Source organism: Pundamilia nyererei, unplaced genomic scaffold (genome assembly GCF_000239375.1).
Source record: "Pundamilia nyererei isolate P.nyererei 1_Seehausen unplaced genomic scaffold, PunNye1.0 scaffold00067, whole genome shotgun sequence".
NCBI lineage: Eukaryota > Metazoa > Chordata > Actinopteri > Cichliformes > Cichlidae > Pundamilia > Pundamilia nyererei.
In genome coordinates, this window is record NW_005187468.1 from 577,050 (window position 1) to 593,475 (window position 16,426).

At 38.2% G+C, this 16,426-nt stretch overlaps 1 protein-coding gene across 1 annotated transcript in view; it reads left to right on the forward strand.

The window, feature by feature from the left end:
- slc9a1a (solute carrier family 9 member A1a) overlaps nucleotides 1-15,890 on the forward strand; it is a 37,102-nt gene extending 21,212 nt beyond the window's left edge. Inside the window, exons 5-12 of the mRNA XM_013911603.1 lie at nucleotides 439-641; nucleotides 3,585-3,674; nucleotides 6,063-6,133; nucleotides 6,452-6,628; nucleotides 7,440-7,563; nucleotides 7,925-8,026; nucleotides 10,157-10,238; nucleotides 11,083-15,890. Of these exons, the coding sequence (XP_013767057.1) occupies nucleotides 439-641; nucleotides 3,585-3,674; nucleotides 6,063-6,133; nucleotides 6,452-6,628; nucleotides 7,440-7,563; nucleotides 7,925-8,026; nucleotides 10,157-10,238; nucleotides 11,083-11,372 (1,139 nt within the window). The 3' untranslated portion in view covers nucleotides 11,373-15,890. The remainder of the gene's footprint in view (nucleotides 1-438; nucleotides 642-3,584; nucleotides 3,675-6,062; nucleotides 6,134-6,451; nucleotides 6,629-7,439; nucleotides 7,564-7,924; nucleotides 8,027-10,156; nucleotides 10,239-11,082) is intronic.
- Nucleotides 15,891-16,426: the final 536 nt, after the last annotated feature.

A 16,426-nucleotide genomic window follows, 5' to 3' on the forward strand; every position in this document is an offset into this window, starting at 1 on the left:
TTTTTTTTTAATAGTTCACACAGAGGTGCTCAATGCTTTACAGTGTATGCTTTAGCATTTTTCATATTTTGAAGAGTTGTTTTTTTGTTTTGTTTTTTTTCCTTTCAGGTCATTTATGTCACTGCTTATAGATTTTCATATTTCAGTGGCTTTGGTTGATTAGTGTTCATGAAAATTACCTAATATTTTCAAGTGGATGTTTTGCCTTCCTCATACAGCAGAAAAAATTGCTCAGATTCTAACTGACCCTAAGAGGTTAACCCAAAGCTAGAACAGCACAGAAAGATATGGAGAAAGTTAGATATTCTTCTGAAATCTTCTGAGATTTCCGTCCTTTCTTTTTGTTGCAATCCAAAGACACTAGAAAGATTGCATTTAGAACACTTAAAACATCACTGACACACAAAGCCTGACTAATTTGTACACTGTTCTTTCCAGGTGTTGTTGGTCTGACCTTTATAATCAACAAGTTCCGCATTGTCAAGCTGACCACCAAGGATCAGTTCATTATAGCCTACGGTGGCCTGCGAGGTGCCATTGCCTTCTCCCTTGGTTTCCTGCTTAACAAAGAGCACTTTCCTGAGAGGGAAATTTTCCTCACTGCCATTATCACTGTGATTTTTTTCACTGTGTTTGTTCAGGTATGAGTACTCTATTTATTTATGTATTTATTTATTTGTTAATCAGAAAACCCCTCACAAAACTTGTAAACAGTTGGCGTTAGACTTTTGTAAGAAGTTTTAATAAAAATCCATTTTACACCTAAAGGTCACTTTATTAGATATTCAGCTGCAGTTCAGCTGCTTGTTAATACAAATCTACCCAGTCACTCACACGGCAGCAACTCAGTGCATTTAAGCACTGGTCAAGATGTAAAGATGGCCTTCTGAAATTCATATCTGGCATCAGGATGGTGACTTTGAATATGCCATGGTTGTCAGTTCCAGACAAACCTGGTGTTAACATTCAGAATCAGCTGGTTTTCCCACATAGCCCCCTCTGAAGTTTACAGAGAAAGAGAAAATATCCAATAAAGAGCAGTTCATGGAGCAAAAATGCTTTGTTGATGCCAGAAATCGGAGAATTACTAGACTGTTTTGAGCTGAAAGGAAGACACCAGTAACTCAAATCCTAGAGCAGGAATCCACACCAAGTACCACTCCTGTCAGCTAAGAACTGAAAACTAAGGCTGCAGTTTACACAGGCTTGCCAAAATTGGACAGTCAAAGATTGGAAAATGGAGTTTGGTCTGAGTCTTGATTTGTGCTGCTGCTGATGGGGTCAGAATTTGGTGTAAACAATGTGAAAGCATTGATCAACCCTGCCTTGTATTAAGTGTTCAGAGTGCTGCTGGTTGTGTAGGGGGGGGAGACATGTTATTGGCACACTCTGGATCCTTAATACCAACTGAGAATCATTTAAATGCCACAGTGAAAAGTGGCTGGTAAGTGTAGGTTAGACATCACATCAGTTGTTATCACGATATGTATTTCTACCCACTCATGTCCATCTCTCTTTGCAAGAGAGCTCCTTTTGGTCTAGTATATTTGCATCTAATACATCTAGTTTGAATGTTTCCTGTACTGTTTGTCTGTCAATTTAGTCTCTCAGAACAAATGTTTCTGCAACCATTCATGCATGCAGAGAATTAAACTAAAATAAAAAATATTTCATAGAGCATATTTGCAGAAGGAGGCTTATTACTTCCTCCCTTAGGAAAAAAAAAAAGCCTATTTTTATCACACCAGTTCCTCAGCTTCAACTCCTGTTTTCTTTTCTCTGAGCTCCTATTTTTGAAAATGTAATTTTGTGTTGTAGGTGTGTACGCTAACACAAATGCAAGTGAGAAAATCTGTAGATCAAATGCAAAAACTGTGAAGGAGTAAGAGATATGGGTCTAAAGACATGCAGTTTTGCTCTGAAAGCTTGGTTCTGGAAACATGAATTCAAGATAAAGACACATTCAGTGTTGCACATGCATTGTGTTTTGGTTATTTTAAGCACTGCGGTGCATCACTTAGCCATGTCAGATAAACCAGTCTCCAGGTGGGATTGTAGGAAGATTTTCAGAGGTTATTTGGCCCCAGACAGCCAGCAACTAAAATAAAACCCTGAAAGCACATTCTCTCGCTTTAAAACTTAGATTTCAAACATATTTTATTCATGCTGCTGGAACTCTGGTTCTGTCGCCAGCGCAGACCAGGAGTTTGTAATTAGAAGCCTCTTTTACCTCCAAGGTTTAGTTTGTGTCTGTATCTGCATGAGCATTGTTATTTGGAAGTTTTACTGATATGAAGTGAAAAGCTTCATTATTTTATTTGTCAGTCGGCATATGAATGAGATTTCCCTTTTTTTGGGTTACTTGTGTTTGTCTCCTCGTGGCCATTACACTAAGAACTGAGCCCTTAACAAGTCTGGATTTATGATCTTGGTCATGGCTAAATGTCTAATTTAGTGTCAGTGATGTTTTAACTGGCATGACTGTTTATTCAAGATGGCCACGTGAAACTATTTCGTTTGGTAGGACATTCATGATGTTTATAATGTAGTTAAATGTTAAACTACAGTACAGAGAGTGTTATATTTCTGTAATTATGAGCAGGCATTGTTACAAGTGTAGAAACATGATAAAATTCACTCAGACTAAAAATAATGGGTCTTTTGTTCAGGCTCAGATGGCAAATTGTTAAAAAATACAATCAGTCTTATTGGGCCAGTCTGACACTGATTAGCTGTGCCAATGAGGTGAAAGTGCAGCATTTTAATCAAATCGCAAGTTCCCTGAAGAAAGGAATGTCATCTTTGAAAGTTCTTGTATATTAGTCCTTATATATGTATGGAGTAAACATGAGGTGATAAAGGCAAAGGAATCCTGTGCATACATGCCTGTATTATTAAACAGCAGGAATCCTCTGTCATCCAGTTTATGCCATTACCGTTAACCAGATGGCTGTCTTAATCTGTTTAATAAGCAGAATGATACATTCAAGCTGCCGAGGTGCAGAGCGGTTTAATCATACCATATAATAACATAAGAACATTTCCAGTATAACTAAGTGAAAGTTAATTAAGAAAATGAAAGATGCTGATGTTTGTTTCTGTTTTTTGTTATTTCTCAATGTTTGCAGTTTAAAAAGCAGATATATTTACAAACATGAAAACAAACATTAGATGGGGAGGATGAAGGGAGACCCGTACAGAAGACTTGTTCGTGTTATGCAAATTTTTAGCTCCATTTTTACATTTACTATGTAACAAACTAGTTATACATGATTTTGTTGAAATCTGGGACTTCCTGTACATTCCAAAATATTATGTGCTGTGGGATTTTCTAACAAATGTGCATTGTAACACTACTCAGCCTTCAGCTGATTTTGGTAACCGGGACTGATCTGATTTAAAAAGTGTGGAGCTTCTTCATGACTTTGACAAAGAGATGCAGAAATGTTAGAAAAACACTACAATAAGTTTTAATTGTTTGAACAGACGGGTAGATGCAGATATGTTTCTGTCTTTACCACGTTAACCACTGTAGGGAGGTGTGTACATTGCATAATGTTTTCTTCCTCTTATCCTCCTTGAAGGGCATGACCATCAAACCCCTGGTGGAGCTGCTGGCGGTGAAGAAAAAACAAGAGGCCAAACGCTCCATTAATGAAGAGATCCACACCCAGGTACAGCCTTCTGCCTTCAGCCATTCACAGCAGTCAACTGTCAGTTGCAGTGATTGCACAGACAGATGACTCAGAACCTTTTGGGATGTATTTGACAAATACTGGAATTATTTGAACTAGTGGAATTTCAGTTCAATGCAGTTTTATTTATGTAGCACCAAACAGTCACCTCGAGCCACTTTATATTGCAAGGAATGTGTGCAACATCCACCCAACCGTCAATCAGTCCTTTTTTTTAGCTGCTTATCAAACTTGGGGTCAGTGGAATCTAGAGCCTATCACAGCTGTGGGTGAGAGGCAGTGTAAAACCTGGACAGGTCACCAGTCCATGTAAGAGCTAACACAGAGAAATAGATATCCAGGCACCCACGTAGCCACACCTATGGGCAAATTGCAATCACCACTTAAGCTAACAAGCATATGTTTGGCAAGAAAGGTGTTACACATTCCTTTCAGTGGTAGTTATGTAATATCCTCCTGAGAGCTGAGGAAAAAAGAATCTTTCCATTGAACTTTTTTTTTTTTTGTAATCTCCTGCCTCTTTGGAGCTAGAAGAGGCCACACAAACACATGAGAAAGCCAAGGATGTCCTCTATTTAGTACATCAGGCCTTGGTAGGGTAGCTCAAATAAGTCAAAAGATATAGACCAAAAACAAATGCCCATTAGAGAGGACATAAATGAATAGCCTGGTTCTCAGGAGGATATGTGAAATGAGGCCTCTGAGGTCGTTTAGGTTTTCAAACTTTGGTCGTTGCTCCCACCTACTGACAGTGTGGTGGTACTGCATAGTTGTATAACGTGTTTGATGTACACGCAGTGATTGTCAATTCACACTTGGATCATAAAATTAGTTTTTGGTGACCCGTACTATAATACCAACACTTTGGTCGTACAGTTTTTCTCCTTTTTTCTTTTAACTGTCTGATTTAAGTCAAACTCATCACATCCAAAAGCATGTCTGGTATCTGTACTTTTTGATACTCTAGAAATTTTAACCGCAGTGGTTCACTGACCTACTGTTAAAGTCATTAACCCATCTCAGAAAATTAGACTGCACATGAGCAGACACACAAACATGCACACAGGCATCTATGAGTCACCAGCTTTTGATGCAAAATAGGCAGGCAGCCCTAACGGCTTGCCCTTCACTGTAAAACACCAGAGGTTAGATTCACTGAGATGCTTGAGGAAACTCTGCACGAAGTTATATTGTGGCAAATAATCTGCATACTAGCCCATTTTCTGCCATCTCCATTGTGTTTGGTTGCTTTTCTTCATTTCCCAGTACATTGCTGCTGGGATACATTTCTCAGCTTGGCATTGGTATCAGAATGTAAATTATATTCCGTTTGTATAACTATAGAGCTGAAAAGGAAAATATCACCTTGAGATGGTAAGATTGTTATCACTACATAATGTGGTGTGGTCATAAAGAGTTAAATCGGACACAGTGTACTGGTTTCTGTATTGAGGTGTTGAATAGACATAAGCTGGTCTAAGGAGAAACCCCACAGTTAAGGATTTTGTAGCTGAAGAACATTACAGAATGGATCCCTATATATTGATCTTTTCATTATTTAGCATCCATTGCTGCCGCTTTTAAAAATGAGACCTTTTAACCCCCACTGTTCAGGGCAGTCAGTCTTTATGTGAATCAGTTACTCCTGACAAAGCAGAAGTAGATTGCACAGTTCTGCTTAATGACTTGTTCCCATAGCAACACAGACTGTCAGACTGTCATCTGCAGGCTTAGTCAGAGCACCGGTCTGATTGGCGAACCAGCTGCAGGCTGAGCAACAAATCCATTGGTGTGTTTCTTCAGTTCTCTGAGCAGGCATGGTGCCACTGTTAAGAAATCCTGTCAAATCAATCACCTGGCTGCTGCTGCTGCTGGTCATATCTCATAGATTCTGTTTTAACCTGAATTGTCGGCTGCTGTTTAGTACAACGATGATGATGATGATGTCAGACTAATCTCAGAGGGTGTTTACAACAAATGTAACAGCAGTAATGCAAGAATTACAAGATGTAGCTGAGTATTGAGTGTAGTATAAGAGTGAATGTAATCATGGTTACACGACAAATACTTTCACATTCAAGTGGTATGCTGTAGATGGAGGGATGCAAAATATAGAAACTTGCAATTGTTACTTACATAAAAGAAATTTGCTCTAAATCCAGTAAATGTAATATGTTCCTTTGGATGTAATTTATAATAGATGGAGGGTTACTTTTTGCATCTTTGCACCACTCTGAGCCTGTTTTACTATATATGAGACTTCTCCCCAGAGAGGACCTGGGTCAGTAGAGTCCAGAAAGTCTGATTCATTCTGGAGTACAATTTTAAGGCTCTTCAGCAACTATTGTGGCTTTTTCCCATCCCCAGTTCCTTGACCACTTACTCACTGGCATCGAGGATATCTGTGGACACTATGGACATCACCACTGGAAGGACAAGTATGGATTTTAAAGAGAATCAATCTGACATAACATTATTAATTTTATAACTCAAACACAGCTAACTGTAACAATACTTATTACAAATTACTTGTATGTATCGACTAGTTTGAAATATTTAGTAGTTGCTCTTTTTTTTTTTTTTTTTTTTAAACTTGTTAATTGTCAAAATTGAAAATGTTGAACTTGGCCTCTTCTTCATCTAATTACAACATATTTATTTATGTCTATAAATGCAGAAATGCTGTTGCCAGTAATTAATTCATGTATTTCACTCTTTGTCTCTGTCTTAATTTTTCGCTCCCTTTGTCCTCTCAGACTGAACCGCTTCAACAAGAAGTATGTGAAGAAGTGCCTGATTGCCGGCGAACGCTCCAAGGAGCCGCAGCTCATTGCCTTCTACCACAAGATGGAGATGAAACAGGCCATTCAGCTGGTGGAGAGTGGAGGGGGAATCAAGATGCCTTCTGCTGTGCCTTCCACTGTTTCCATGCAGTGAGTGCTAAACAGCATCGTGCTCAAAGTCATTTTTATCGTAATGTTTTTTGTTTGTTTGTTTGTTTTTTTACAGTGTTGGGAACATTTAGGTGAACGCAATTCATCTACTCACTAAATTGTACAACAGTAGTGACATTAAGGCCTGATATGGTGGTGTAATACATAACCACAGAAAAAAGTTGACAGGCTTAAATTTCACTGATATCATAAACATGAGACACAAATGAACATATGACCATATATATGCTCATTCTTCGTGTGTGTGTTCGTACATAATTATACATTTTTTAAAGACATTTTTAGCCCTTTTTTTTATTATCTTTTGGGTTTGTCCATAGCTTTGAAGTTGGGAAGACTGATGACAGGAAATGGCTCATGCTTAAATGGCCACTGATGCATTACAGATTCTTTGCTAATACTTTTGTATAAACAACACCTTCTCTCTTGTTTTTCTTCTACCAAGTAACAAGGAGTGTTTGGTAACTGTAAAGGTCTTCTTGGATAGTTGTATTATCCAAGAAGGATAAGCAATCAGTGTTAAATCACTAAAGGATCCTTGACTAGTCTTAATTTCTAGTGTAAGTGAGTCGATCTTCACCAATTGTGAAATGGTGTGTGCACAGTAGGAAACAGTAGTATTAACACAAAGGAAAATCCCTTGTGTTATGTTGTGCAGAAAGATAAGTAGCTGTGCTTCATCAAATGTGTCTAATCTTTAAGCATCATCAATGTGTTTATACACATTTAAGTTGTGTAACTGTTGTGCTATACAAACACTGTTATTCCCCCCCCCCTGTGTCATTGTCAGGAACATCCAGCCCAGGCCTTCTACCAAGCCTGCACCAGAGCGAGCTATTCCACAGCTGTCTAAAAACAAAGAGGAGGAAATCCGGAAAATCCTCAGGACCAACCTTCAGAGGACACGACAGAGGGTAACTTTGCTTACAAATGAATAGTTAGACTCTTTATTGATATGCTTGTTTCTCATCTGGATGAAAAATTGCCCTTGTCTCAATGGGAGTTAAGCATTCCATAATAAGTATTGATTGGTGCTCACAAGGGATCTCCCTCCCATTAGTTCATAACACATTTATTGATTTTTGAGATAGACTTGGAGTTAAAATAATTAGTTCTGCACATTTTTTTTTTATTTTTTTGTTAAAGGACACAAAATTAATTTATTTAGTTTGGAAAATAATTTTATTAGTTCTGATCATAACCTGCCTAAATGTGCAGTGATGTTTGCAGGACTGCAATCTCTTTAACGTGTGTTCATGTGTCTGTCTTTCTCAGCTGCGCTCGTATAACAGACACACACTGGTGGCCGATCCTTACGAGGATGGACTCAGCGATTTATTCCTAAAGAAGCAAAAGATGTTTCAGATAGAGAAGAAGGTAAGTTTCAGTTTTTGAAGTCGAATTTTTTCGAACAAACATTTTGCCAGAATAAATAAATCTGTATTGAAGAAAACAACCGATTGTGACTCAAAGTATATTTCATAGAACCAAAGGAGCAGTTTTTCTACCTTTTTTTTTTTTGTACTGGGTAGCCAACAGTATAATGATTCAACTAAAACTATGATTTGTGTTTTAATTAGAGTCCACCCTCATTCTCTTAAATTAATTTTCCTGTCACAAATAGGAGCTGATTGATTCTCACAGTTGAGTGGTTCTGTGATTATTTTCATTTTAGCCAGCCTGTAATTAGATAATAAAAATAGACTTCTGTTTAGGCTAAATTGAATGTGCTAGAAGTTACTGTAGGCTCAAGCTGATGTCTGCAGAGTTTAATGAAGCGACACATAATTTTAATAAAGTTTCTGTATAACATTGATTAATGATGTCTCTATCTCTGAGCTGGTTCAGTTTGGTTGCTGTATTTTCCAACCAATTACATGAGACAGAAACTGGATTTCTTGCCATCTGAGTTTTGTACATTACTGATTTTGAATGTTTAGATATAGAACTGTGCAAAAGTCTCAAGTCACCCACGTTTCTTTGTTTTGCGTACAAGGAGTCAGGCTTTATTCCCCCAAAAGTGATCTTGAACAATAGTTCTTCAGCCTTTCTAAAGACAAAGTTTGTCTTTGAAGATTGTGTGCTTTTCCACCCATTTTGTTTTACCTCACTATTTTCAGAGCAGTGTTGTTGTTTGTTTTGTTTTGTTATTTGTGTGTTGTAAGCTGCTTAACAGTGAGGGATGAATCATTCAGGCATAAAAAAAACACCTAACTCGAGGGATGAACCAGTGTTGTGTCTGCACATACCAGACAACTTAGCAAATAATCAGTTTTAAATTGTATTTTTATGCATTAAAGGCACTAGCAGCCTGTCACAAAAACGCATAATTTTTTCCTTTTTTATTTTGTTGAATCTGTGACAAATGGAAAATTTAATACAATTTGACAGACGGGGTGATTTCACAAAGGGATATTAGCCAGAAACTTGGCACAGCTCAGCCTGGTGTGCAGAGTGTCCTTAAAAATTAAGGAAACTGGACAAGTGGAGGACAGAAAAACTGCTTATAGCAGATAAGCAATATGAAAGTCATGTCCTTAATAAATAGGAAAGAATTCAACAAAGACCTGAGAAAGAACCTAAGAGATGCATCTGGCCCTTCAGTTAATCTATCTACTATTTGCTAAAGCTTCATCAGAAATGGTCTCAGAGGAAAGAGGGGTTGTCAAGAGCCAAAGGAAAGATAGTAGGGAGAAAAGGCTGAGGTAGGACAAATTACACGACTGGGCTGAACGTCATTGGCAACAGGTGTTCTGGAGTGATGAATTTATATTAGAAAAGTTTTGGATCAAATCGTTGTCGGTATGTATGGAGTAGCAGTGAGTGTCGACAGCCATCTGTAAAGCACAATGGAGGCTTTGTCATGGTTTGGGGCTAAGTTTCAGGCGGTTGTGTTGGGCAAAAATGATGGAATTATGAATGAAAAGTACCATCAGATTTTGATCCAGCATGCAATATCATATACAAGGCCTCTGATTAGCAAGAGCTTCATTTTTAAGAATGACAACGATTCCAAACTCACTGCCATTGCAGTAAAAGCATTCCTGGAGAGAAAATTACACAGTGGCACACTGTCAATGATGGATTGGCTGTCCCACAGCCCAAATATTAATATTATTGAAGCAGTGTGGGATCACCTTTAACAGCCAAAAAATCCAGCCAACATGCAAAGAAGAGCTTTGAATGTCCTGCAAGAAACCTGGAGAACTGAAAACTTACTAAAGAAATTACAAGAAAGCTTTCTTAAGAGGCTTCAGTCAGTGCTAAAGAAGAAAGGTGGTCATAGCAAATATTCACTTTCAGGCTTGTTAGAATTGTACAAACTCTATTTTTGTCTTTATAAACTGTATTTTCATGCATGTTTCCATGTTTCAATAAGTGTTGCACCCCTTTTCTATGGCCAGTTTTTGACACTTGTACAACACTGTATTATATGTTTTGCTTGATTACATGGAGAAGGCTAAACCATCCCACACCAACAATATCTGTTTTGTTTTTTTTTCCTAGTTAAAGGAGATGAATACCTACCTGACGGTCCCTGCCCCTCCCCCTGATTCCCCGACCATGTGCAGAGCCAGACTGGCCTCAGGTAAATGCATGTCTGAATCATTCTTAGCTCCAGCCAAATGAAAACAGCCAGTAGTCTCAACCATCTTACTTTCAGGTACCTCCTGAAATAATGTAAGAAAATGTCTTTAATGGGACACAGAAGATTCAGAGATTGTATTTCGTTAGGGTCACACGATACCATTTGCAGAGCAATAAAGACCATAGAAACACTATTACCGTTCCCAGCTGCAACAGATATTTCCCCACTAATAGAAATGTGTTTGCATGTGCCAGCCAGCATGTAAAACAATCTGTGGTTTTATTTTAGGCAAACATACTGATTTCAAACCTGATCAGGTGCAAAAAGGAAACAAAATGTGTTCAGGTATGTTGTGAGCGTAGAGAAGATTAATCGTAAGCCGTGCTATCACATGAGCAATTCTAACACGCATGTGTCAGTTACCCTGCTTGTAAGCACTCAGTAATCATTACTAATGATGTGACTCATTACTAAACTGATAAAAGCCACGTACAGGTGATTTATTGTAGCCAAGCATATTGGAGTTGAGCATGTTACATGTGAGGAGTTTCAGTTTGTGTTCTTCACTTTAACTGAAAGTTGGCATGTGGTGCACCTTTAATTGATCATGACTAACTTTACCCTATTTTTTGTTACACTAGAAATAATGGGAACGGTCCTAAAGCCTGTTGTTGTGTAGTTTTGTGCAGTGATTCTGTTGCCCTTAATATTTGTTCATCTACTTGTACATCCACTGGTACTTGTTCGTGCATGCTGAAGGAATGATTGTGTGATATTATATCCCTTTTAAAGGCTGGTGAAATAAGTTGAAATCCCTCATATTCTACCTGTGTCCTGCTTATAGACCCGCAAGCCTACAGCATTAAGCCTGCATCGAACAAGGTGCCCATGATCCAGGTAGACCTGGCCTCTCCTCAGTCTCCAGACTCAGTTAATCTGTTGGATGAGTTCGGACAGGCTAACCAGCAGGAGGAGGAGGAGCAGGGCCTGATGATGAAGCCCCCGTCGAGGCCACGGGAAGCTAAAAAGCCAAGTGAAGAGGATGAAGCAAAAGATCAGCAGAGATTAATGAGGTGTCTGAGCGACCCTGGTCCCAGTGCAGACGAAGATGAGGATGGGGCCTTCCTCCCCTGAGACGACAGACTAGTTAGAGGGAAGAGGGCTGCTTCACCGCTCTGCTCTAAATTATCTCTTTGGTTCAGAAACCAACAAGCCAAAACTGCAAATGCTGTATGAACGGGAAACAAAAAGCAAAAGGAGAGTTCCTGAGAACGGCAGGGGGAAGAGTCATTAGTTTGTGATTCTCATTGCTCTTTATTTTATTAGGTAGCAGTGGTAGAGCGACAGCTGGAGATGGTGGAGGGTTTTGATGAAAGTCTGAGACATTCAGGAAAGAACTATGCATTACCAAAGGTTTGGACTGTTCCAGTTTCAGACGATCTTGTTTTTACTTTAGCATCAGACTGTTTTTTTTCGTCTTGATGATAGTGTTGTTAGTTTTATGTTTGGTCATGTTTTTACAGCTTCTGTCTTCAAAAACCACGTTCTCACTTGCTGGGTAAGCCACAAAAACGACTTCAACCTAGCTTTGACTTTTATTGCACTCGAGTTTCTCGCCGTCATTCTGTCACTTAAAGTTCCTGGGCATCCAATTGTTTAGATTGTAGCTTTTTAGAAATTTCTAGGCCTTATTTGATGTCAAACCTTTTCACTTGGTGCATTTTTAAAAATCGTATCTGTTTTTTATGACATACTTTAATTTCAGGGACGCAAACATCTGTTTGTGGGTTATGGGTTGAAAGCTGGATGTTTTTTAGTCGCTGTGTAAACCACAGTTGTTTTCCTGTCTGTTGAGCGACTTTATGGGGTCTACAACACCTACAAACCCGAAGAGTTTTACAAATTTCTTAGGCCGTAAAGCAGTACAGATGTTTTGATCTGCCAGTATACATATAAATTCTCCACCCAAGTTAAATCACATATTGTCATATCCTCTTATGTATGTTTTATTTTCAGTTAATAAGACCCTTTAAAACTCACTCAAGCATCAGTAGAGTTGTCAAAGTAGATGTTATTAATATACTGCCCATCAGCTTTCACACTCATATTTTAGACCCATATGTATTTTAAAGACCTTTAACCTTTTTTTTTTTGTAACTGGCCTCATTGAGAAACATTTTTGCCTCGCATTATTGTTGAGGGATATAACAAGAGTTGAGAATTGAGGGTTAATTTGTGCAGAAATCAGTCCATGCCTCCTAACCTTCTTTAAAAAGCTAAGACTGCAGGCATGTCATGGCAAAAAAAAATCTAACTCTGTGCAGCTCTGTAACAAATTCAGACTAAACAAAAAAGCTATATTAATGAATACCATTCATAAATTATGGCTTATACACATCATTGCTGAAGGCAAAGTTAAATCTACCCCTGGCATTAAGACAGTCTTTACACTTAACTAGAGTTTTTTGCACATCTAAGCAAGACTGAAACATTACCTGCAGGCATGAAAACTGAGTCTAGTGTTTCTTTGATATTCTTTATGGTTGAGCAGTGTGTTTGTAAAATACATCCACATCTTTTTACAGAGCTACTCAGTGATTTGGAATATATAACATTCGTTATTTAAGTTACTGATGCGATAAATTGCTGATTCCTGCTTGTCTGGTTAAATTCAACAAAAGGACAGTGGCCGATGCCACAGAGTTATTAGACGCGGGTGAAAGAACAACTCATGGGTTTAAAATCATATCGCTTGAATCGAGTGATGAATTTGGTTGTTTTCTTGGTGTAATTAACAACGGAACCCTTTTCAAGGTTCTTAAACCACAAACCTCACGTTACACCCGAGGAAAGAATAGAAGCGCCTGACTGTCCTTAGCTCCTCCTCCCATCATCTGCAAATTTCTAGACGTGGTTACTGTAGCAGGGGATCACATGCACTCATCTGAATGCGTGTGAAAGGGAGTAAATCTCAGCATAGCTACACCATTGCAGTTGAGTTTGGTTGTCTAAAATCAGTTACAGCTCACAGACCTTTAAACATCTCATTTCCCTGTTTCCTGACTAAATTGAATTTCCCTTTGCTCTGAAATGTCAGCATGTCTGTTAGACTATCAGGAGATATGTGGTGAAAATGTCAACAAGGATGTGGTCAAAGACCAAAGAATTGTACCAGAACCTGACTGGCAGAACAACCCTCCAACCTCCTCTTTTTAAAGTTCCCTTAAAGGCTGCAATATTTACACGCAGCTTTTATGGCCGTCTAAATTGGCGTTGAACTGAAATTGCTGAAATCCTGAGAGCCGTTTCTCTACATCTCTTTATCATCGTCCCAGGTGATCTAAGTTTTAGCAACTTAAAGGCACTTTGCTCTTAACCCTTTAATGCTTTGCAGAATCTGACTATTAGATTTTAGGAAAGTTGCAGCAAGTAATACATTTCTAAAAGGACTCCTACTTATTAGTATGTTTAACTGTTTAGATGCAAAGCAGGTCCCAGTGTTCAAATTCTGTCCAATTACAACACGCTCACAATACCTGTGCATGTGATCACGCAGAGGGAAGCCAAAGGAGGCACATTTAGATTAAAGCAGTTCCTATAACAAGACGCCACATTGTTAATTTTTATATTGTATTGTTATGTTATTCCAAAGAGTTGAATTTCTCCAAAAAAGGAAAAAAAGGAAAAAAGAAAAAAGAGAGAAACCTTTATTTTTCATACCAAATGCATATTTTGGGCAAACGTTATCACACTCCATGGAGGGTAATGTTTGGTGCAGAAAACTTTAAACAGAAGCCATACAGCCTATAGAAGAACCTATTTTATTGTAACCATATATATTACAAAACGTCATGTAATGATCACTCTTGCCTTTGTTTTGCTTGTTGCACGAACAAAAAAACAAAAGCCTTTTAAAGTTAAACTGCCTGTTTTCTTCATACATTCTTCACATTTTTGCTTCTTGCTCACTGAATGTTTTTCTACACTGATAAATCGATCATCAAGCGGTGCGAGAGCAGAGCCGGATGTTTGGGATCGGTGCCATTTGTTCTTGTCAGCAAGTTTATGCAGAAACTACCAAGCGAAGCTTAATCACACTTCATGCAAAGAGTTGGAGTGTGTGCAAAATAGAAGTGATTGTAAAAGTTTGGTGAGGATCGGGATCGTTGTTGGGTAATCCATCTTTGTTCTTTGCAGAAGATGTGCTGTCCGAGTGTCCTTCTAGATTTAAGTTGTGATGTTGAATTTACAGAATCAACGGCGTTGGCTCGCCGGTGTTGATTTCATCTTTTTGTTTTCTTGTCATATTTCTGTGTTCATTGAAACACACCATGTGCTTTATTTGTTCTTTCATTTCTTTTAAAGCGTTGTTTTTTATGAGCTTATTCCAGTGTGAAAGTTTTTATTGTAAGTATTGTATCTGATGTTGTGCACTGCGTCATTTCATGTGCTTTTCAGAAGGCTGTACTGTGCGTTTTCTCCATCTTATGTTTACGTTTACCAGGAGTTTGGAAGCATTTGTCATCTGTGCTTTGAAAGGTGGAGTTCAAGCTTTACAGAGTAGAAATGGACTGACTTGCTTCAAAGTATAAGTAAAGCTTTATTACTCACTCGGTGTTCCAACCAACAATCAACCAAATTAACCTAAAGTAGCTTTTGCATGCTTTTTTTCCCCTGAATAGTTTTGTGTTTTCCTTGATCTCCAGGCAGCTATCGTTTTCTGTTCATTGACTACAATATCTCAAATCTCTGTGAAATCTTCAGCTCAGTCACTCCAAAGGTCAAGTCAGCATCTGCATCTGATAGATTTTTGAAATGCACTAATATAGTGGAGATTCCTCCCATTCAACATATCTGTTGGGTCTTATGTTAGTATTGATGGATATTAATGAAGATTTGGCAAGAAAGGGCAGCACAATAAATGTAAGCACTAATTTGGTTATGACTACATGGGCTAAGACATGCTAAAACACTGGCCGTCGAAGTACTCCTAACATTTCACCAGCTGGGCAGTATGAGGCTAATGATTATTAAAGGCAGTAATCTGAGAATGACACACATGTTCCTATCAGCACTGTAATGGCATCCAGTGGCATTACATCGCCATCCAAAGACTGTTTCCGTCTTCATTCGTGTTTACTAGGCTCTGTTGTGTGTCACTATTTAATGCTGAGCACTTTAGTCAAGCGGTACCTTTATCTTTTAACACAAACGTTACAGACGGAGCAATAATGATAGTGATGGATTGTACACGCTGTGTGCGATTGTCAGCCGAAACGTCACAGGATAAAGGAATGTACTTCTTGAAGGGCCTTATTATCAGGCATGGGTTTGATGTTCTTAGTCGTAAAGCAGAGAAGCTGGAAACGGTGGATTATAGTTCCCTTTTAATTCATTTGTTTATTTTGTGTCAGTCATTTGTTTGTTTTCAAATGGAATTTTTGCGTTGATTAAAGGTAATTTTTAATTTTATATACATATGAATGATAATATAGAAAAATATAGAATAGCAGATTTTATTATATGATGTACAAATCTGAATCTTAAGGATGTCATGTGTGCACTTTCTTGTTGAATAATCTATAGCTTTCAGCATTCCATTGTAATGACCTGTAAAACTAACAACTGGTAATAAAACCACATCTGAAAGTATATCTGAGATTAAAGGTTTACTTTATGACACACCTGAGTCTGACTCATCATTTAAAGAGTTGTTTTGTTTCCTGAACTGTTGGTACAAGGTAGGTTGGATCCCTGCATCGTGTCATTTATGCCACATTCTGAACACACTGAGACTTGTTAGATCAGGCAACATTTTTCTGATGAACCCATGTGAATCATTGCTTCAGTTTCCTGTTGTTACCTAACATGCTTTTCTGCACACCTTAGTTGCCACAAGTGGTTTTTTGAGTTCAAAGCAGTCCAGCCATTCTCCTCTGACCTCTGACATGAACCAATACCAAATATAAGTGACTCAAAAAGTTCTGCTTGTTTGATCTTTACTTAAAGTTTAGCTCTCTGAACGAGAAGACATGAAAGTGGATTCGCTGTCATCTACTGATGTTTGTTTGCTTTCTGAGCAAAAGAATTATTACATCATTGCTCTGCACTGCTGCGATACATTAAAAAAATAAGAACTTGACGAATATATTTAAATACTAATACAGTGTTTATTTCTGAATTTCTGC